Raw genomic sequence first — 23,801 nt, 5'->3', positions numbered from 1 at the left:
GAAAGAAAATCAATGATCTAACCTTCTAGCCTAAGGAAAAAAAAAACAATAAATTAAAGTACAACTAAGAGAAAGGTAAAAAAAAAAATGAAGATAGGCACAGAAATCAATGATACAGTGGAAAAAATATCAATAGACAAGAACCAATGAAACTAAAAGCTAGTTATTTGAGAGGATCAATTAAAATGATAAACCTCAAACCAGCTGAATTAAGAAAAAGAGAGAAAAAATGCAAATTACCAGTATCAGGCATGAAAGAGAAGACTCTGTCTCTATCCTAGACATTAAAATAATAAGAAGAAAATACTATAAACAATTTTAGGCTAATAAATTCAGTAACTTAGAAGAAAGGCAAAACTTCCTTGAAAGACATGCTACCAAAGAAGAACTAGAAAAACCTGAATAACTATAGAATTAAAGAAATTTAACTCCTACTTAAAAACAAAACAAGACAAAACAAAAAAACAAACAAAAACCGTCCCTGGCTAGGTGTGGTGGCTCATGCCTAACTCCAGCACTTTGGGAGGCTGAGATGGGTGGATCACTGGAGGCCAGGAGTTCGAGACCAGCCTGGCAAACATGGCAAAACCTCGTCTCTACTAAAAATACAAAAATTAGCTGGGTGTGGTGGCACACACCTGTAATCCCAGCCACTTGGGAGGCCGAGGCACAAGAATTGCTTGGACCCAGGAGGCAGAAGGCAGAAGCTGCAGTGAGCTGAGATTGCGCCACTGTACTCCAGCCTGGGTGACAGAGTGAGACAGTCTCAAAAAGAAACCAAAAACAACAAAAGCTTTCCGATAAGACATGTGCAAGCTACGAAATAATAAAAAATACAAATATTGGTCTCTGCTCCTGGTTCTTACATAAAGCTCCTAAAATCATTACAGAAAGGGGCACTAGGAGAATCTTTCCCTCTAATATCTAGTCTTTGACCCTAGTTCATGACCCAGAGCTCTTAAGATCTTTGTAATTTCCTGATTGATAAAAGCATCTGACACAGAGTTGCTAAACTCCTTCAAATTTCCTGGGTGATAGGAACATCTTGTGTTCTCATGAGGTGACTTCTGGATAGCCTTATGTTGGGTGCTGGTTGGCAGGGGAACCAACCATGTAATTAGAGGGCTGGAACTTTTAGCCTCACCCCCCGACCTCTGGGGATGGGAAAAGGGCTGAAGGTTGATTTGATCACCAGTGGTCAATGATGCAATGAATCATGCCTATGTAATCCTCCATAGGGTTTATAGAAGCCTCCACAAAAACCCAAAAGGACAAGGTTCAAAGAGCTTTCAGACTACTGAACACATAGAGGTCCCAGAGGGTGGTGAACCCCTTACCACATGCCATGCCCTATGCATCTCTTCCATCTGGTTGTTCATCTGTATCCTTTGTGATATCCTTTATAATAAATGGGTAAACACAAGTGAAGTTTCCCTGAATTCTGTGAGCTGCTCTAGCAAATAAATCAAACCCAAGAGCGGGTAGTCTTGGAATTCACAATTTATAGCTGGTTGGTGAGATGTATAGGTAACAACCTACTATTTGTGATTAGCATCTGAAGTGAGGTATAGTTTTGTTGAGCCTTCAACCTGTGGGATCCGACGCCATCTCCAGGCAGATAATGTCAGAATTGAATTGAATTATGGGACACCCAGTTTAGTGTCTGCCGAAGAATTTGCTTGATGTGTGGGAAAAACTGCCACACATCTGATGTCAGAAGTGTGTTCACTGGTGCATGAGAATAGAGATAAAAAACTGCATTTTCTTCAGACAGGCCGAGATTTTGCTGGTGAATTCTATCAAACATTCCATGAAAAATATTACCAATTATACACAAAATTTGTAGAAAGATGGAGAAATATTTTCCTGCTTATTCTGAAGCCAGCATTACTATATTACCAAAACTAAAGACATCACAAGAAAACCATAGACCAATATCTTTCATGACCAAAGACACAAAAATCCTTTAAAAATGTTTAACAAATTGAATACAGCAATGTGTAAAAAGAACAATATGAAATTTTGAACAATATGAAATAAGACCACATGAAATTTATCCTACAAATGAAAGACTGGTTCAACATTCAAAAATCAATTAATGAGAAAAAAATCAATCAATGTAATTCATCATATTAACAGACTAAAAAAGAAAAGCCATACGACCTCCTCAATATATACAGAAAGAGCATTTGACAAAATTCAACATCTATTCATGATAAACACTCTCAAGAAACTAGGAACAAAAGAGAACTTCCTCTACCTAAAAAGGGGCATCTATGAAAAACCTACAGCTAACACCATAACGGTGAAAGACTAGATGTTTTCCTCCTAAGACTGGGAGCAGACAAGGCTGTTCATTCTCACCTCACCTATTTAATACTGTTCTGAAGAGTCTAGCCACTGCAGTAAGGTAAGAAAAAGGAATGGGACATACAGATTAAAGAGTAAGAAATAAGACTGTCTTTAGTAACAGATGACATGACTGTCCATGTATAAATGGTACTGGCACAAAGTCATAAATCAACATTAACAGACTAGGGAGTCCGGAAAGAGACCTACACATATATGTTCAACTGATTTTCAACAAACATGCCAAGGTGATTCAATAAAGAAAGCAGAGTCATTAGCAAATGGTTCTGGAACAACTGAACATCCACGTGCAAAAAGTGAACCTCAACTCTTACATACACAAAAATTAACTCAAAATTCTGAAATAAAACAAGAGAAAACTTTTTGACTTTGGACTGGGGAAAAATTTCTCAGATGCAACACTGAAACCATAATCCATAAAAGAAAATGTAGATAATTAGCCTTTACCAAGATTAGATTTCTGCTCTATGAAAGACAATGTAAAGAGAATGGTAAGAAAGATAATAAAATATCGGCAAATCACACAAAGTATCTGACAAAGGGCTCTGTCCAGAAGTTTAAAGAACTCTTATAATTCAATAAGATAAACAAACAATTAAAAAAATGGCAACAGATTGGGAGAGTTCTGTAAAGATTTAAAAAATGGCAAATAAACACATGAAAAGATATTTATCATTGCTAGTCATTAGTAAATTGCAAATTAAAACCATAATTTTAGATATTGAGATATCACTATAGATCTATTAGAATGGCTAAAATCAAAAGACTGATACAAGGATGTAGAGCAACTGGAACTCTCATTCACAGTGATGGAAAAGCAAATAGTAAGATCACATTGGAAAACAGTCACTATGGGACTCAGCCATTCCACTTCCAGGTATTTACTCAAGAAAAATGAACACATACATTCACACAAAAGCCTGTACTCTGTACTCATGTTTATAGTAGCTGTATTGATAGTTACTAAAAACTGGAATTAACCCATATACATATATACATATATATGAAACTGGAATTAACCCATATACATACAAATATATATATATATGGGTTACTAAAAACTGGAATTAACCCATATATATATATATAAACTGGAATTAACCCATATACATATATATATACATGGGTTAATTCCAGTTTTTAGTATCTATCTATCTATCTATCTATCTATCTATCTATCTGTCCATCTTTTGACCTTTGAGTAATCAGACTGTGTTACATCCATACAATGGAATACTAATCAGCAATAAAAAGAACATTTGATGCACACGGCACTTGTATGAATCATAAATGCATATGCTGAATTAAAGATGTATACTCAAAAAGCTTCATGCTATATGATTCCATTTATATGACAGTCTGGAAACACTACAGTGGTTTCCGGGGGCTGGGGGTAAGGGGAGATGTTAACTACAAAGGAGCAAAAGGGAATGTTTTAGGATTGATGGAAATGCACTATTGATTGTAATAGTGGCTATACAAAGTATGTATCCCTCAAAATTCACTGAACTACACTAAAAGGGAAATTTCATTGTTATGTAAATTAAACTTCAATAAACTTTAACTTAAAAAATTATCTTATTTTATTTTAATTTTGACAGTCTCACTCTGTTGCCCAGGCTAGAGTGCAGAGATGAGATCTCGGCTCACTGCAACCTCTGCCTTCTGATTCAGCAAATTCTCCTGCCTCAGCCTTCCCAGTTGCAGGGATTACAGGTGTGTGTCACCACACCTGGCTAATTTTTGTATTTTTAGTAGTGATGGGGTTTTGCCATTTTGACCAGGCTGGTCTCAAACTTCTGACCTCAAGTGACCTGCCTGTTTCAGCCTCCCAAAGTGCTGGGATTATAGGCGTGAGCCACTGCACCACGCCAATAAACCTTAATTTTAATAAAATTATGATACAAGCCATACAATTGTATATTATCCATTCATTTTAAAAATCAAGTGAATCCAAGTATGCTGGTAATAGGATAATCTCTAACCTATATTCCTAGAAGTAAAAAGCAAGGTACATGATATACTTTGGGTATCTGCTGTCACTCAAATCTCATGTAGGAATGTAATCCCCAATGTTGGAGGTGGGGGCTGATGGAATTGGATAACAGGGGTGGATTTCTCATGAATGATTTGGCACCATTTCCTTGGTGCTGTCCTTGTGATAGTGAGTGAATTCTCACAATATCTGGTTCTTTAAAAGTGTGTGGCACCTCCCCTCTCTCACTTTCTCTAACAAGTGCCACATGACATGCCTGCTCTCCATTTGCTTTCTGCCATGATTGTAAGCTTTCTGATGCCTCCCTAGAAGGTAAGCAGATGTCGTCAGCACCATACTTCCTGTAAAGCCTGCAGAATTGTGAGCCAATTAAACCTCTTTTCTTTATAATTTACCCAGTCTCAGATATTTCTTTGTGGCAATGCAAGAATGGCCTAATACATAAAATTGGTACCAGGAGTAGAGTATTGCTAGAAAGACACCTGAAAATGTGAAAGTGACTTCGGAACTGGGTAATGGATTCAGGCTGGAAGAGTTTGGAGGGCTCACAAGAAGACAGGAAGATGAGGGCAAGTTTGGAACTGCTTAGAGACTGGTTAAATGGTTGTGACCAAAATGTTGATAGGGCTTTGAACAATGAACTCTAGGCCAACAAGGTCTCAGATTGAAATGAGGAACTCATTGGAAAATGGAGCAAAGGTCATAACATATTATGCCTTTGCAAAGAGTTTGGTTGGATTGTGCCCTTTCTCAAGGGATCTGTGGAAGTTTGAACTTGAGAGTGATGATTGCGTATCTGGCAGAAGAAATTTCTAAGCAGCAAAGCATTCAAGATTGCCTGCTCTTAACAGCTTACACTCAGATATGGATGCAAGTAAATGACTTAAAGTTGGAATTTATATTTAAAAGGGAAGCAGAGCATAAAAATTGGGAAAATTTGTAGCCTAGCCACGTGACAAAGAAAGAAAAAGCTTTTTCAGAAGAGGAATTCACGCAGGCAGTGGAGCAACCACTTGCTAGAGACATTTGCATAACTAAAAAAGACCTAAGTGCTAATATCTAAGACAATGGGGAAAAGGCCTCAAAGGTATTCTAGAGATTTATGAGGTAGCCCCTTCCATCATAATTCCTGAGGCCCAGGGGACAAAAATGATTTCTTGGGTCAGGCCCAGGGCCCCACTCCTGTGGAACCTCAGGACACTGCTCCCCACATCCTGGCCACTCCAGCTCTAGCGATGTCTCAAAAAGGACAAGGTACAGCTTGGGCTGCCACTTTGGAGAATGCAAGCTGTAAGCTTTGACAGCTTCCATGTGGTGTTAAGAGTGTACATAGTGCAAGAATGGTAGATTCTTGGCAGCGTTCACCTAGATTTCAGAGAATGTATGGAAAAGCCTGGCTGCCCAAGCAAAACCCTGCTGCAGGAGTGGAGCCTGACAGGGAACTTCTACTAGGACAGTGTGGAGGGGAAATGTGGTGTTGGAGCCCTCACAGGGTCCCCCACTAGGACTGTGAGAAGGGGGCCACTATCCCCTAGTCCCCAGAATGGTAGATCCACCAGCATTTTACACCCTGCACCTGAAAAAGCCTCAGGCACTCAATGCCAACCCAAGAGAGCAGCTGCAGGGGCTGCACCCTGCAAAGCCAGAGGGATGGAGCTGCCCAAGGTCTTGGGAGCCCACTTCTTGTCCCAGTGTGCCCTGAATGTGGGACATAGAGTCAAAGAAGATCATTTTGGAGCTTTAAGATTTAATGACTGCCCTGCTGGTTTTCAAACTTGCATGGGGCCTACAGCCTCTTTCTTCTGGCTGATTACCCCTTTTTGGAATGGGAATGTTTACCCAATGCCTATAATCCCATTGTATCTCAGAAGTAAGTAACTTGTTTTGATTTTACAGTCTCATAGGTGAAAGGAACTCATTTCCAGATAAGAATTCATGTTTTTTCATTTAAAAGTCAATTTTAGTTTTTATTATAACTCAAATTTTTTTTATATAACTCAAATTTAGATTTCAGTTAATGCTGGAATGAGTTAAGACTTTGGAGGGACTATTGAGAAGGGATGACCGTATGCTGAAATGTGAGAAGGACATGAGACTTGTGTGGGTCAGGGACAGAATGATATACCTTGAATATTTGTCCCTGCCCAAATCTGATGTTGAAATGTAATCCTCAGCCAGGCTCAGTGGCTCAAATCTGTAATCCCAGCACTTTGGGAAGCCAAGGTGGGCAGACTGCTTGAACCCAGGAGTTTGAGACCAGCCTGGACAACATAGCAAAACCCCACATCTACCAGAAATATAAAAATTAGCCGGGTATGGTTGTATGCACCTGGAGTCCCAACTACGTGGCAGGCTGAGGTGGGCTAATTGCTTGAGTCCAGAGGTCAAGGCCACAGCAAGCCGAGATTGCACCACTGCACTCCAGCCTGGGCAACAGAGCAAGACCCTGTCTCAAAAAAAGGGAGGGAGGAAGGGAGGGAGGAAGGAAGGAAGGAAGGAAGGGTGGGTGGGTGTAATCTCCAATGATGGAGGTGGGGCCTGGGAGGAAGGGAGGGAGGGAGGAAGGGAGGAAGGAAGGAAGGAAGGAAGGAAGGAAGGATGGAAGGATGGGTGGGTGTAATCTCCAATGACGGAGGTGGGGCCTGGGAGGGAGGGATAGAGGGATGGAGGGAGGGATGGAGGGAGGGAGGGAGGGAGGAAGGAAAGAAGGAAGGAAGGGTGGGTGGGTGTAATCTCCAATGACGGAGGTGGGACCTGGTGGTGGGTGACCGGATCATGGGAGCAGCTTCTCATGAATGGTTTAGCACCATCCTCTTGGTGCTGTTCTTGTGATAGTGAGTAAATTCTTGTGAGATCTGGCTATTTAAAAGTGGGTAGCATTTCCTCTCTTTCTTTCACTCACTTGCTCCTGCTTTTGCCATATAACGTGCCTGCTCCCCTTTGCCTTCTGCCATGATTTGAAGTTTCCTGAGGCCTCCCTGGAAGTGAGGCAGATGCCAGCACCATACTACCTGTAAAGCCTGATGAACCATAAGCCAATTAAACCTCTTTTCTTCATAATTTACCAGTCTCCAATATTTTTTCATAGAAATGCAAGAACAGCCTAATACGCAGTACAGAAGAGTAAATACAGTTATGTTCCCATTTATGGTAATGTCGGCTGTCTCTGGGGAAGGGGTCTGAAGTGGCAGTATATACCCTTATGAACTGTTTGAGGTGTTTTTTTTTTTTTTTTTTTTTTTTTTTAACTGCACGCCTGTATTACTTTCAATTAGAAAAAGTAAAAGAAACTTATATACTGGTCAAGGAAAATTCACAGGTGCCTGGGCCAAGAGACTGAGTTGCATAGGCTTACAAAAACCTGTGTAAGAACAGAGAACACAAAGCCAGACACAGGGTCACTCAATGAATAGCTGGAGGAAGCAAAATATTTGGAATCAATTCAGAAGGCAAAGCCTGGACAAAGAGATCTCTATCTCAGCACTGGATACTCAGCCAGCACAGCCCTTGCTTTACACAAGGAGCTAAGCTGAGACTGCGCATGTTAGAAAAGAAAGGGAGCATAAAAACCAAATACCCTGGATTTACTTTGGGGCCAGCTGTTCCTCAGCATTCCTTTGCAAGCACATTGTGTGTCCCAACCTCAGCCTTCTAAGGTTCAAGTCCTTCTCCCAGAGAACAGAGCCCACCCCTAGCACTCCTGTTGTGGTCCGAGTGCCCCGACAGTTCTGGGCAGCCTTTCCTCCAGCCCCTCCAAATCAGAAGGAACAAAGTGACCCTGACAGTTTCACTGCACTCCAAAGACAGTCTCAGCACTTCAGCTCCTTTTCCACACCAAGGCTTCAGAAAAGAAAACCAAAAAGGAGAAGGTGGATTGGTAAGCAAAATCCCTTAGCAGCATTTGGTAAAAGGAACTCCCTGGGTTATGCGCGGGTTCTTTCAGATGTCAGAGAAGCCAGCAGCTCGAGAATGCAAAATGGACAGAGAAGGAAAGTGCTAAAACTCAAGACAGCCTTGCAAGTTTCTCTTTGTTCCCTGCTTTATTTGGATATGCCTCCCTGAAGCCAGCTAGTTGGTCCCAGCTTCCAAAAAAGTTTGTTTGGCCACTGATACTAAGTCTAGGAGCTTCTGTGCTTGTCAGCCTTTTCTGGCCGCCTCTGGATACCTGGCTTGCATGGGGCAACCATGTAGGTTATCCTTCTGCAGAAATAGGCTGTGCCACCAAGTGCAAGCTCCAGAGGCATGATGGGAGTAAGGCAAAGCAAGGGCGTGGAGTAGGACTGGAGTAGGAAACAACTTGAAGGCAGAATCCTTTCCAGGAACCCACAGACTCCAGGGCATAGGAGAATATGACTGGCTGTGAGAAGCAGGGTTTCTGGCTTTTGGGCCCCACACCAGGCTGTCTAGTCAGCGGAAGGAAACAGGAGCACTTACCGGGGGAAGATGGCCGTCATCAAGGCTGAAGCATAGCCGGGCTTGCAAGCTCCCTCTGAAAAGTTTGCGTACTTAGTGGCTAATTCAGCAGGCCTATGGGAAGAGAAGGAAAGTTACAGCTTGCCAGGCACTGAGCACTGAGTGGGTTATTAATTCATGGGGAGCTGTAGGTGTTTAAACCTTGAATGAAGCTTCATTCTCTACAATAAACACTTCAGGCACTTTTCCACATTAAGGCTAAAAGGTAAAAGCAAGGTAAAAACAAAACAAATACCTAAACCCTAAAGGGATAGATAGATAAATAAGCCAGCCCCCTGGATGGAATCTGTAAAAGGAACTTAACTGGTTTCTTATAGTTGTTTTTCTTTTTTTTTTTTTTTTCTTTTTTTTTTAAAGAGACAGGGTTTCATTATGTTGCCCAGGCAGGTCTTGAACTCCTGAGTTCAAGCGATCCTTTCGCCTTGGCCTCCCAAAGCGTTGGGATTACAGGCATTGAGCTACTGTGTCCAGCTCATATTCATAGATTCTTTGCAGGAAACCTGATATCAAGGAAATGAGGAGCTCCATCAAGGCTCCAATACCTGGGGGAGTGGTGCTTGGAGTTCACAGAATAGAGCTACTCAGGCTTTGATAGTCAGAGGCCCTGGCCTTTTCACCTTCCTTGTATGTTCCTACATGGCCAGCCTCATCAGCTTTTATTTTCTCCACTCATGCTATGATCCACCCAGTGGGAACCATTACTGAATAGGGGGAACTGTCCTGCACAGTGACTGAATACAGAAGAAATAATTGTGTGTCATTGGGGCTACTGATGTACCATTAGACTTTTAGTTGAGGATGCTTTCCTGGTCTCTTTACCTGGAATAATATTCCTTGTCCTTCTTCACCTGGCTAATAAGTGTTGGTCCTTGATGACTCAGCTTAGATATCAGCTTCACTGGGAGTGATTCCCTGATGCTCGGATTGGGCTAAGTGCCTCCTCTGTGTTTGTACAGTCGTTGCCCCTGCCCCTCGCATCATATACTTACCCCCAGCACTTGCTATTCTGTAGTGTAATTTTTGGTAGTATGTCTCCCTTGACACACTGTAAACTCCTAAGGTCAGAGTCAGATTTAACCCTACCTACCTCCTCCAGTGCTTTGCACAGATGGGCACAGAGAAGACTCCTATAACTTTCTTATGGAACAAAATGACCTGACAGTCTCACTGCAGACAAGGCAATCTCAGGAACCCACAAGGCTGAGACTGCTGCATATTTTTCAGAAGACTTGTGTTCTAGTCCTGGCTTTGTTGCTGCGTGACCACAATCATGCCACCTCACATCTTTGGGTTTCAATGTCCTTATGCGTTTGACATGGGGCTGGAGTCACTGCCCTGCCACCAAAATCTCTGCACTAGGCAGTCTAGAGAAGATCACAACCAAAGAACAGGATATAGTCAGTGAATGGGTTCCGGGACTGCTGGGGCCGCAGGCCCTGCATGCTGGGGCACCTGAGAGAGCCCTGGCTGGCTGCCAGTTCTGAGTCCCCACCTCCTCTGTCCCCACCCTTGGGCCTGCTGCCAATACTCTGGTGCCCAGCTGCTCTACTGTGCTGGGGCCCTGTGGTAAGCCTACCCTCTGAGCTGCCTTCTGCAGGGCCTGGGCAGGGTGGGTGTGGGGTGGTGGTACCAGAAATGATGATGCCACTGCCTAGTGTGTGTCAGGTCTGATTCAGCCTAGACCCCTCGGGCCTAGCCCAGAGCCTTACATAGAGTAGCTGTTCACTGAATATAGACAAACTCATTTGTACCAATGCACAATTTCTTTAAAAAACTACATTTTTGGGCTGGGCGTGGTGGCTCACGCCTGTAATCTCAGCACTTTGGGTGGCCGAGGCAGGTAGAACACCTGAGGTCAGGAGTTCAAGGTCAGCCTGACTAACAGAGTGAAACCCCATCTCTACTAAAAATACAAAAAATTAGCTGGATGTGGTGGTAGGTGCCTGTAATCCCGGGCTACTAGGTAAGCTGAGGCAGGAGAATCGCTTGAACCGGAAGGCAGAGGTTGCAGTGAGCTGGGATTGCACCATTTTACTCCAGCCCGGGCAACAAGAGTGAAACTGTCTCAAAAAAAAAAAAAAAAAAGAAATCTGCATTTTCAAGCTTCCCCTACCAGTGAAATTCAAAGCCTGAAATGCAAACCTGAAGGCTGAGTGACAAGCTGAGGAGTTGGTACTTTATTTGGTAGGCAAAAGAAAGCCAAAGTTTTAGCATGAGAAAAACAATCTTTTCTTATGTAAACAACTGTATTTTGAAATGAAATATAAACCTCAGTGCACTTACTGAATTTACTAGAAGCTTTTTGGCTAGGCACAGTGATTAAAATGTTCTAGAGTTTTGTTTTTTCAATTAGTTCTCCCAACAACTCTGTGAGTTGGTGCTATGAATTAATTTACACACAAGGCCTAGACAGATGAAGAGACTTAATCCAAGATCATAGAAGTGGGAACACTGGATTTGAACCTAGGTCTCCAACATCAGTGTAGGAACTCTTAATAGGGCACTGCTATTAAGACATGGTCACAGAGGAAGGCACAGGACAGCACAGGAGTGGTCAACACAGTCAGAGACGGGGTTGAGAAGACAGTCCAGAAGGCCTCACGCATCTCTGGTCTGCGGCAATGGGGCATCCTGAGTCCCTTCATGTCCTGTCTCTAGTCCCTCACCATCTGCTTGCCTGCCTTGTGCTATGAGTTCCTATGGTCTTTCTGAATTCCAGAAAGTTTCACAAACAGCAGAAAGATGGACAGCAAGTGTCCTTCTTAACACAGTGCAGGACAGAAATAAATGCACAACAGACAAACCTTTGGCCACCTTTCTTCTCTCTAGTTTACCCCATCAACTTTTGGCAAGGTGCTTAAAGAATAAGGGCTGTGGGACAGTCCAGGGGGCACAGATCGTGTCATCTACAATGGGGATGAGGGAGCCAGGGCCCGGCAGGGAAGGCAGGAGATACTGCTCTTCCACAACAGTGCCAGGCAGTCCAATATCAAGGATGATGGGCTCCAAGTCAACTCCTCACTTAGAAAGCGACAGTAACTCCTACAATGTACAACTCTGGGTACAGTGGGTCATGTCATTACCAAATTAAAATGCCTTAGAAATGGCCTCCTGACTATCCCAGTGAGAGAAGAATAGGGGGAGTGTTGGGGATTCTGAGTCATCCAGCAGGCTGGGACCTCTGGGGCAGTTAGCGGTCAAAACCACCAAGATTAACGGTCGCCAACTCCCTGGGGCCAGAATAGTTAGTCTCTCTAAGGCACTCACACTCCAAATGCCAGCAGGCCCCCACAGATGTCTGATCAAATCACTCAGCCCTTGTTCTTCTCCTACTCTGCAGCTGCCTTTCATTTTCGGAGATTTCACATTAAACCCAGTAAGAGCACCCATTGTCCTGCAAACGTGACTACCAAGCCCCTGGGGTGAAGAGTGTCACCACTGCACTCACAAGAGGAAATCCAGATGGACAGGCTGCAGCACCAAAGAAGGAGCCAGACGCTTCCACTCTCCTGCTTCACTCAGGAGGATGAGTTTAAGGAATCAGGCCAAGCAATGGGTCATACATGGAAAAAGCATTAGATCCGGAATCAGAAACTTTCAGAGGACACTGACAAGCAAGTGATGGAAAATCTGATTTTCAGCTTCCCCATGTGCAGTGGAAACCACCTAATTCCAAGAATCCCACGAAGATGTGGTGAGGGAGCACATCTGGAGGGGATGGCTGTCCTCTGGGGTGCCACACACACGCTGCATGAGACATGTGGCTGCCAGGAGCGCCTGGCCTGGGTTCAGGTTCAATCACAGGGAAAGTCACCACGTGATATCCAGTGGGAGGGTGCCCTGGCTGATGTGTATGAGAAGCATCAGCATTTGGGAGATGAGGAGCAGCACTGCAGGAGGCTGAAAGGAGCAGAAGAGTGTGATGCTTCGGTGAAGGAAGGGGCTCAGGAAGGACACAGAGACCAACTGCGTCACACACTGTGTAGGCCCAGTAAGGTGTGGCCACAGGACTAACTGATGGATTCGGCAACAGGGAAGTCACCTCCGACCTCAACAACAGGCATTCCACTGGAATGTGGAGGTGAAACTCTTTTCAATGGGTTTAAGAGAAAACAGGAGGAGAGAAACTGAAGTCATGAAATACAGACTATTTTTAGGAGTTTTGCTATAAAGGAACAAAGAAATGCTGGAGCAATAGCTGGAGCAGGAAGCAAGGTAAAGTGTTTTTTGAGGTTAGGAACTATTTTCACAAGTTTACAAGCTGGTTAGAATAAAAGAAAAGTGGGCTGGGAGCAGTGGCTCATGCCTGTAATCCCAGCACTTTGGGAGGCCGAGGTGGGCAGATCACGAGGTTGGGAGTTTGAGACTAGCCTGAGAAATATCGTGAAACCCTGTCACTACTAAAAATACAAAAAAATTAGCCAGGCATCATGAGCTGAGATTGGGCCATTGCACTCCAGCCTGGGCAACAGAGCAAGACTCCCTATCAAAAAAAAAAAAAAAAAAAAAGAGAGAGAGAGAAAAGCTCCCAATAGAGACAGGACAGTTGTAGGGAGTATGTCTTTCCCCTCCCTCTGCCCCCAGATGGGGTCTCACTCTGTCACCCAGGCTGGAGTGCACTGTCTCGATCTTGGCTCACTGCAACCTCTGCCTCCCAGGTTCAGGTGATTCTCCTGCCTCACCCTCCCAAGTAGCTGGGCTTACCAGCACATGCCACCACGCTGGGCTAATTTTTGTATTTTTAGTAGAGATGAGGTTTCAGCATGTTGGCCAGGTTGGGGGAGAATGTCTTTGAGAAGGCAGAGGGGGAAAGGATCTAGCACAAAAGTGAAAGGGCTGGCCTTAGCTCTGTTCCCTTAGCCTGCCTTGGCCAGAGATGCCTATTCAATTTAAGCACCACTTCCCTTATGAACTTTCCATGATGCTTCCCTTCCCAGGTAGAACAAACCCATTCCCCTGTGGACCTGAGCTACCTAGGGCAGACCTTCATCTTTGCTTGCTCACTTGTTCCCCTACCCTACTCTCCTACTGCCTGCCCCTTTCTGCCTCTCATTTCTTTTTTTTCTGAGACGGAGTCTCGCTTTGTTGCCAGGCTGGAGTGTAGTGGCGTGATCTCGGCTCACTGCAACCTCTGCCTCCCGGGTTCAAGCGATTCCCCTGCCTCAGTCTCCCGAGTAGCTAGGATTACAGGCACGTGCCACCATGCCCAGCTAGTTTTTTGTATTTTAGTAGAGATGGGATTTCACCATGTTGGCCAGGATGGTCTCGATCTCCTGACCTCGTGATCCATCTGTCTTGGCCTCCCCAAGTGCTGGGATTACAGTCATGAGTCACTGCACCTGGCCTCTGCCTCTCATTTCTACATGCAACAAATATTTAGAGGCAATGGAGTCATTCTGCTTGGATTTTTATCCTGGCTCTCTTACTAGCTGTGTGATTTGGGGCATGTCTTTTTAACTGTTTTGTGCCCTTAATTTCTACACCTTTAAAACTGGGATTACACTAGTACTTATTTTATAAAAAAATTTTAAGAGTTATGCTGAGAATGAAGGGCTGGCACTAAGTATCCAGAGGCTTAATCAAAGCCCATGCTACCATGCTAGGGGGACGTACATGAGCGTGCAGACAAGCCTCTCCGCATAGAGCTCGCTCCATCCACAGAGGACGGAATTCTTCAGTTCTATCCTCTACTTCCTGGTGAGGATGCATTTCTCCAAATTACTAGAAAGTTTTTCTGAGATAATGACATGATGAGGGAAGTAGCAGAAGCAGCTTTGCCTAGCTTGAGTAATCTTATTCTGTCATTAAACATTTTCACTTTAATTTTTTTGGAAATGGCCTTTACTGCCATAGATCCTCTCAAGTCCCAAGACAGAAATGTTTCTCCTTAAGGACAACTTTCATCTCCTCTGAATGCTGCCCGTCTGATCCGTTACTCCAGGTCTGCTGGGTCTTCTTGCATTGTCACCAGTTTCTTCATCTACCCACATATGGGCTGTGCCAACCCATTCTACCCTAGACATTAAGGACGCTTTGCTCTTTGTGACCTCCAGTGTAGACTCTGGTGTCTTTACAGCTTTTGCCCCATGTACAGCCATCTATGATAAATGCTGAAGCACTGTCTAATGTCTCTCACTTTAAGAAAAAAGGGACTGCTTAATCTGAGCCATCTAAGACTTGTGGTGTTTCTCAGCTCCAGAGGCCCTGCCTTTAGCTCTTGCTACTAGGCACTGAAATACCTTTTCATCCTGTTTGATCAGTGATTCCAGAGCTGACATTACTACAGGTTATATTTGTCTCCAGGACCTTGTAATTTACTTCATCTTAGCTGGAAGGATGCTTCCCAGTAAGTTCTCCAAGTGCTTCAACAGATAATTCTCATGGAAGCACTCCACCAGGGATCTGCTGTGACTCTCCAATTCAATTTTGTTTCCATACTTAATTTCCTTAAAAATAAAAACACATCCTCTTTCTCGGTGGTAGTGAAAAAAACACAAGAGAAGTAACATTCGCTGAGCACAAACCAGGTACCAGACAGAAGATCAAATGGCGGATCGAATGATCTAGTTTAGCTTTACAACAATCCTCCAAAAGCAGTATTTCCCTTAGACCCAGGCACATGGGGCTGAAGGAGTCCAGGAGAAGCCACGGTTGGAAGATGTGCTGTTCTGTTTACACGATAAAATTTCAAATGATACATTTAACATGACCAGAAAACAATTACCATTCACACTGTCCCTAGATGCTCTTGGTAACACTGGTGTGTGTGGTCATAACCAACCAAGCGGTGTCAACCTTTGAGAGAGTCACTGGAAGCCCGTACTCACAGGCCTCAGGAAGGATAGCACAGCCTCATGAAATGATGTAGCCAGCATTACGAAATGATGAAATGATGTAGCCAGCATGAAATGAATAGTACTGGAGAAGTGTAGGGAGAAGATCACTGTTTCTACAAAACAGTTTCCAGAAAGCCATGGCAATGAGTACTAACAGCACTGCTACTTGTTTTTTTTTTTTTTTTTTTGTGGCAGGAGATGATATGTAACTTCCCAGGAATGATACATTTGACAATAGAGAACACAAAGAGATGGTTCCCGAACCTGAACAGAAAGAGGTGGTATCTAAGTAGCAAAAAGAAGTTTCAGGTGCACTGATTGGATAACAAACGAATGCATAAGTATCTCTTCTCTACCCATTGTTCTAAACCCTTAGTAAGTCATTATAGCATATATGGACCCATCAGCTGGTTTGTACAGGCAGAGACCTTGCAAAACATACTTGGTCACGGCCCTGTCTACCCTTGGAGCAGCCCAATTTTCATTTTTGACAAGAGAAAACTAACTCCAAAACTCTCTCCTGTTCTTACCAAAGCCCCTGCTTTCTTTGCTGTAAAGCATAATCAGCTTAAGATAAGAGGATTGGAGTTTAAGTCAGCAGTTCTACTTACTAGATGTGTAACCTCAGGTAAGACACAATGGTTTCCTTAACTCTTAAAATAGCTATAGTAATGTACATTTCATAGGGCTGATGGGAAGATCAATGAACACCTACAGCAATGTGGGTCAGAGTGTCCTCTGAAAGGTTATAAAAATATTAGTCACTGTTCCTACTGTTTTAATGTTTGACTTCTGCTTTTACTATTCCTTCTAGATTCTTCTGGATTACTATCATAGTTTCAATAATTTAAGAAGGAAAAGGACTGCTCCTTTATTTTTCTTATTTGGATTCTTCTCTCTCATTCACGTGGCTGTCTGTAAATATATGCCTATTAGGCAGGGAGGTCAGCAGACTTCTGGGGACAGAGAGGGAAGGTCGCTAAAAGGATGCCAACATCTATGTGCAGGAACTTGTTATACACCAGCAACCTAGCACTTATGTGAGCCCCATGGCAGGGCTACATCTCACAAAATTTGTAGTGAAAATTGCACTCAAACCTTGTGTTCAATTCTTCTCTAGGTCCCCAGTAGAAGATAGAGGTCACTATTACAATTTCCAGATAATGTTGTCCCTAAGTCCAGTAAGTCCAGGCTCTCAAAGCAGGTTTCACAGTTCAGGGGTTATGTAATAAAGGTTGGACTTATTCAAAGCCATAGTACAAACCAGTGTGTCTTCCTGGAGCAATACATGTACTTGAAGATATGAGGAAGAATGTATTAAGAAAACACATATGTACTATGGTGTAGAATGCAGAATTTTTACAAACCAAATGAAAGATTTTTAAATAATTTTGGGGACCAGGTATGGTGGCTAACATCTGTAATCCCAGGACTTTGGGAAGTCAAGGTGGGAGGATTCACTAGAGCCCAGGAATTTGAGACTGGGGGCAACATAGGGAGACCTTATCTCTATTTTCAAAAATTTAAAAAATTAGCTGGGCGTGGTGGCATGTGCCTGTACCTAGCTCCTCAGGAAGCTGAGGTTGGGCCTATGAAGCTGAGGCTGGAAGAATTGCTTGAGCTGAGGCTACAGTGAGTTGAGATTGCACCTCTGAACTCCAGCTTTGGCAACAAAGCGAAACGCTGTCTCAAAAAAAAAAAAAAGGAATGTTTATGTTTGCAGGGGGTTGTTTTGCAATATATGCTCACTCTCCTCTGCCACTAAGGGTCCTCCCCAGAGGAAATGTTTCAGAAGCACTGCACTAAGAAACATAAGTTTTCCATTTTGGTTCCTATTCTCAAAAATCCTGAATTTTAGTAAGCAAGATAGGTAAGTAAATAAAAGATACCTGTGGGTATAAGTAAACCACTGTTATATATAAGAGTATACATGGAGAAGACAGACAATTAAAGTGGTCTTGGGAATTAGGACGTACTGTCAAGTAAAGAGAGAAAGTAGCAGGGCATTCTCTCTGAGGATACACGTGCAAGGGTCCAAAGGAGAAAGAGAGCCTGGCACTTATGGAGAACTGCAAATACATTAGTATTGACAAAACAAAGACTGTGAGACCATAACATGGTCTTGCTGCTAGGATAAGGAGTCTGGACTTGCTGATGGAGGCAATGGGGAGCCACTGAAGGATTTTTATGTAGATAAATGACACGCACTAGTCCAAGAAAGAAATGAAAAGACCCAGATGAAAGGGTAACAGTGGATATAGACAGGAATAAGATATATTTGGGAAGCAAAATAATACAGAGTGGAGGAATGTAGCTAACACTTGTTCAACAATATCAGGGGTTTTGTTTTTGTTTTATTTTTATTTACATTATTATTAATCCTTAAACAACCCTAAATGATAGGTAGTATTCTTCCCTTTTTATGAACAAAGAAATAAAGAAATTCAGCTAAGAAGTGGCAGGAGAAAGATCTGAGTATAGAGCTTTCTGATTTAAAAGCCCTTGGACGTTGGTTGTGGCTGTTTTATAAAATACACTTTTTATTTTTCCTGATTTCAAAGCCCTTAGTGGGCTCTGAATTTTATAAAATACACTTTTTTTAAAAACAGACTACCATTCTTTTTAGTTCTGAATAATAGTCCATTGCCTAGATGTGCCACAGTTTGTCCATATTCATACTGAAGGACATCTTGGTTGCCTCTAGTTATTGGCAATTATGAATAAAGCTGCTATAAATATTCATGTATAGTTTTTGTGTAGACGTAAGTTTTCAGTTCCACTGGGTAAATACTTAGGAGGGTGACTGCTAGAACATATGGTCATACTGTGTTTTACTTTGTAAGATGCTGCCAAGCTGCCAAAGTGCTCCAAAGTGTGCTCCGAAGCGGCCAAACCATTATGCATTCCCAGCAGCAGTGAATGGAAGTTCCTACTGCTCCACATCCTTGTCAGCATTTGAGACTGTCAGGTTGGCTTTTTAAAAATCATTCTAATAGGTGTGATTGTATTTCACTGTCGTTTTAATTTGCATTTCCTGAATGACATATAATGCAAGCATCTTTTCATATGGTTATTTTCCATCTGCATATCTTTTTTGACCATCTGGAAAGGTGTCCTTTCAGTTCTTTTGCCCATTTTTTAATTGCGTTGGTTGTTTTCTTACTGTTGAATTTTAAGAGTTCTTTGTATATTCTGAACACAACGCCTTACTCAGATATGTGTTTTGCAATATTTTTTCCCAAGTCTGTGGCTTGTTTTTCATTCACTTAACAGTGAACTTCACAGAGCACAAGTTTTAGAGTTTAATAAAATCAACTTACTGATTTTTCTTTCCTGAACTGTGCTTTTGGTTTTGTATATAGAAACTCATTATCAAATCCAAAGTCGCATAAATTTTCTATGTTGCCTTCCAGAAGTTTATTATAGTTTCATGTTTTACATTTAGTCTGTTTAGGTTCCATTTTGAGTTAATTTTTGTGAAAGGTACAAGGTGAATGATTAATTTGTACATGCAGATGTCTAATTATTCCAGTATCATTTGTTGAAAAAAATATCCTTTTTCCATTGAATTGCCTTTGCTCCTTTGTCATAGATCAACAGACTGTATTTATGTGGGTCAATTTATGGGATCTCTATCCTCTTCCATTTATCTATTATTTTGTCAATACCATGCTGTCTTGATGTATCTTGATGGCTTTATTGTAGTTCTGAAGTCAGATACTGTCAATCTTAAAACTTTATTCTTTGTCAGCATCATGTTGGTGATTCTGGGTCTTCTGCTTTGCCATATAAACTTTAACATAAGTTTGTTGTTATCCATAAAATTACTTGTGGAAATTTTGATTGTGATTACATTGAACTTCTAGATCATGTAAAGAAATAAAAAATAATAAAAAAAAATTAGCTGAGTGTGGTGGCACAGGCCTGTAGCCCCAGCTACTTGAGAGCCTGAGGTAGGAGGATCACTTTGAGCCTGGGAGGTTGAGGCAGAAGTGAGCAATGGTTGCACTGCTACACTCTAGCCTGGGCAACGCTGTTGAAAAAAAAAAAAAACCAAATCCCCCAAAACCTAATATTGAGTCTTTCTATCAAAATACTCATTTATCTAGACTGCTTTCATTAGTTTTGTAGTCTTCCTCATTCATATAGGAATCTATGCGCACACACATTCACGCATATTTTATCAGATTTATCCCTAAGTATTTCCTTTTTATAGGCACTAATATAAATGATACTGTGTTTTAAATTTTAAATTTCAGTTGCTTCTTGTTGGTATATAGGAAAGCAATTGCCTTTTGTATATTAAGCTTACAGCCTGAAAACTTGCCTTAATTGCTTATTAGTTCCGGAATGTTTTTGCCAATATTTGGGATTTTCTACATAGACAATCTTGACATCTGTGAACAGAATCAGTTTTATTTCCTTCTTCTCAATCTGTATGCCTTTTATTTCCTTTTCTTGTCTTACTGTGTTAGTGAAGACTTTAGTGTAATGTTGAACAGGAGTGGTGGGGGGGGACATCCTTGTTTTTTTCTCAATCTTAGGGGGAAAGTATCCAGTTTCTCATAATTAAGCATGATGTTAGCTCTAGGTTTTTTGGATCAAATTGAAGAAGTTCCCCTCTACTCATAGTTTGCTGATAATTTTTTTTTTTAAATCATGAATAGGTATTGGATTGTATCAAATTTTTTTTTTACATCTATAGGCATAATTATATGATTTCTCTTCTTTAGCCTGTTGATGTAACAGAATGTTATTCGCTGATTTTTGAAAGCTGAACCAGCCTCGCATACCTGGAATAAATCCCACTTCGATTCAACATGTAATTCTGTTTATACATTGCTGACCTCAATTTGCTAATAATTGAGGATTTCTGCAGCATGTTCATGGGAGATATCGATCTGTAGTTCTCCTTTCTTATAAAGTCTTTATTTGGGTAGTAGGGTAATGTCTAGGGTAATGTTGGATGCATAGAATGAGTTAGAAAGCGTTCTTTCTGCCTTGATTTTCTGGAAGACATTGTAGATAACTGGCATCATTTTTTCCCTTAAATTTTGATAGAATTCACCAGTGAAGTCATCTGAGGCTGTCGTTTCTGATTTGTGGGTACAGAGTTGTTCACAATATTCTTTTATTATCCTTTTTCTTTCTTTTTTTTTTTTTTTGAGACAGAGTCTCACTCTGTTGTCCAGGCTGGAGTTCAGTGGCGTGATCACAACTCACTGCAGCCTTGACCTCTTGGGTACAAGTGATCCTCCCATCTCAACTTACTAAGTAGCTGGAATCACAGGCACAACTGGCTAACTTTTTTTTAAGAGATGAGGTCTCCCTACACTGCCCAGGCTGGTCTCCATCTCCTGGGTTCCAGCGATCCTCCTTCCTCAGCCTTCCAAAGTACTGGGACTATAGATGTGAACCAGTTCACCTGCCCCATTATTCTTTTATTCTTTTAATATCTATAGATTAGTAGTGATAATCTTATGTTCACTTCTGATATTAGTAATGTATATCTTCTCTCTCTCTCTTTTGGCCAGAGGTTTATCAATTTTATAGATATTTGCAAAGAACCAGCTTTTGTTTTATTGATTTTCTCTGCTGATTTCTACTCCGTACGTTTATCATAGCCTCCTAAGTACCCGCTCCCTTTCCATTCTTGCCCCGCTCTAATCAAATTACCTTCCTGTAGCCAAAGACATCTTCCTAAGGGTCAAAACTGATTATGTCACTACTCGTCTGCTTAAAACCCTTCAAGGCATCTTTTGCCCTTGAGATGAAGCCCAAATTTCTTCTTGTTGTTATCTCTAAAGCCCCATATAATTTGGTCTCTCCCCATTCCTCCAGATTTCTCATGTTCCACCCTCAGATCTCCTGAAGTTTGGCAGCATAGAAAAGAGAAATACTATATCTTTACACACATATTTATTTCAATTATAGATAAGGAAAAGATAAATTAGTTGATATAATGTATAGGAAGTTCTTCAATTGGCTAAGATTTTAAAAAACCATTAAGAAAAACTAGAGAAAAGGTTGGTAACCAAAAACTAATACAAAATGAATTTCTGAAAATAGGTTCTAGAGAGCTATAGCCCATAATGAAAGTCTGAAAAAATTACAGAAACATCCTAACATATTCTTTTCATTGTAAAGGTGGAATAAAAACAATATTTAGAATCAAAAGAAAAGAAAGTAGCCACAATTCCACTATCCTAACGTAACTATTATGATATTCTACAGTAGTTGTTATGTTATATTCAGATACAATTATAGTGACAGGCCTGAAGGTCACTTCATGGTTCTTGACCCTGGAATATTAGAATCATCTGGGAGAATATTTAAACATAAAGGAAGCTGAGCCCAATTCCTGATCAACTAAATCAAAATCTCTGGGTAGTGAGGTCTTGGTTATGAATCACCACACATAGACATACTCCTATGTACAGACAGATTTATTCTTGGTATCAATTACCTGGGGAAGTGGAGACTTCTTCAGACAGGAAACAGAATCTTTTATTAAAGCAGTGGTTCTCAATTTGGCTGCACATTAGACTCACCTGGGCAGCTTTAAAATTCTAATGCAAAGGCTGTGTCCTCGCTCAATGACTTCAAAATCTCTATAGAGGATGGGATGCAGGCATCAGTAATTTTTTAGGCTCCCCAGGTGATTCCAATATGCAGTCAAGGTCAAAAACCACCGTGCAGAGAGAGCCCTCCACGAGCTGCAAAGTGGGAATTCTGATCTTGTCACGTAGCTCAAGATGTCCAGGAGAAAGTCTTTGAACAGTGGGCTGTGAAAAAGTCTAGATGTCATGAAGCAAAGAACCTAGCCAAATCCTGCAATGCTGTGCTTTCCTGTTGTGAAGTAAGTATGGCCCGGGCTCATGCTAGCTACAGAAGAGACAGAATTCTGCATTTTGCAAACCAGACTACTCCTTTGGATTTCTTGTCCTCTCAAGGTTAATTTCTCCGATGTCCTCTTTTAATCTTTAGTGAAATATTTTTAGCTTTGCTTAGAGGAGCCAAGAGAAAGTAACCTCCCGCCTACCTACACACACACCCCTTTCCTCTTTTTTTTTAAGGCATTAAAGAGAAGCTGGCCCTCTGAAGTCAGCATGATGGTGGCAGAAGTTCTTCAAGTGACAGTCTCTCCAGGAGATGGTGAAAGTCAGCATTAGATAAAGGGAGAGGCCATCTGACAATCCTCAACACTGCCTCTCCTCTCCCTAAAAGCCTTCTAATAACAATACTTGAAAGATCTGGATTTTGTTATTAAAGGTGGCTCTATTCTCTCTTACTCATACCCTCTTCCGTCTGTCCTCAATTGATTGAACAAATATCTACTGAATATTTACTATGCACATAAACAGTATACTAGGCATTGTGAATACATCTGTGAGCAGAAGATTCATAGTTCTTGCCCTTACAAAGCTTATAGTATAGTACAAACGTAGGATCAAACTGACTGCGAATTTGGGAAAAAACAGAAAGCTATGTTGAATAGTGAGAAGAGTAAAAAAGTTTGGAGCCAGGCAGAGAAGGGTTCAAATACTGGCTTGATCACATTTAGTTCCATGAACACAAGTAAATTACTTATCCTGTCTATAGTCATTTTCACATTTGTTAAAATGCATTTAAATAACATCTACTTCATAGAGTTGCCCACCATTTATCCATGCGACAAATATTTATTAATTGATCACTAAGTAATATAGTAGACACTGGTTTTGGTGCTAGAAAATAGTGGGGAACAAAATAGAAAAAAAAAAAAAAACACTGTAGTAGATGGAGACAGACAATAAACAAGTAAATAAAACATACGCAGCATCTGAGAGTGATAGGTGCCGTGGAGAAAATGACACAATAAAGGGGAATGGGGAATGCCAATGGGGGATGGGGCTATGCTTTTAAATGGGATGGGCAAGGGAGACTTTATTAAGAAGGTGGTATTTGAGCTATGTTCCAAAAAGGGGAGGGAGTGCACAATCTCTGCAGGTAGCTGGGGAAAAGTGTTCCAGACAAATGCCAAGAGTCTGAGGCAGAAGCAGGCCTGGAGTATCTGAATCACAGCAAGGAGACCAGGATAAAACAATAAACAAGAAGGAAAGTAACAAGAACCAGGGTGTAGACCA

The 23,801-nt window shown here is 41.7% G+C and overlaps 1 protein-coding gene across 18 annotated transcripts in view; it reads right to left on the bottom strand.

The window, feature by feature from the left end:
• ST3GAL3 (ST3 beta-galactoside alpha-2,3-sialyltransferase 3) overlaps window positions 1-23,801 on the bottom strand; it is a 230,102-nt gene that overhangs the window by 83,590 nt on the left and 122,711 nt on the right. For 13 of the 18 annotated variants that reach the window (XR_004259500.1, XM_032247284.1, XM_032247282.1 and 10 more), the window contains one exon: window positions 8,801-8,893. The exons of 4 other annotated variants lie outside the window; for them this stretch is intronic. Coding sequence is in view for 13 of the 14 variants with exons in the window: in XM_032247284.1 (XP_032103175.1) it covers window positions 8,801-8,893 (93 nt within the window). In the remaining variant the exon portion in view is untranslated. Of the gene's footprint in view, window positions 1-8,800; window positions 8,894-16,274; window positions 16,279-17,136; window positions 17,141-23,801 lie in introns of those variants that run through there. One more of the 18 variants, XM_032247279.1, reaches the window with a different exon arrangement.

This window comes from Sapajus apella, unplaced genomic scaffold (assembly GCF_009761245.1).
Source record: "Sapajus apella isolate SASKATOON/1434 unplaced genomic scaffold, GSC_monkey_1.0 scaffold62, whole genome shotgun sequence".
NCBI lineage: Eukaryota > Metazoa > Chordata > Mammalia > Primates > Cebidae > Sapajus > Sapajus apella.
The sequence above is the reverse complement of the archived record's forward strand: the minus strand, read 5'-3'. Positions and strand labels throughout refer to the sequence as shown.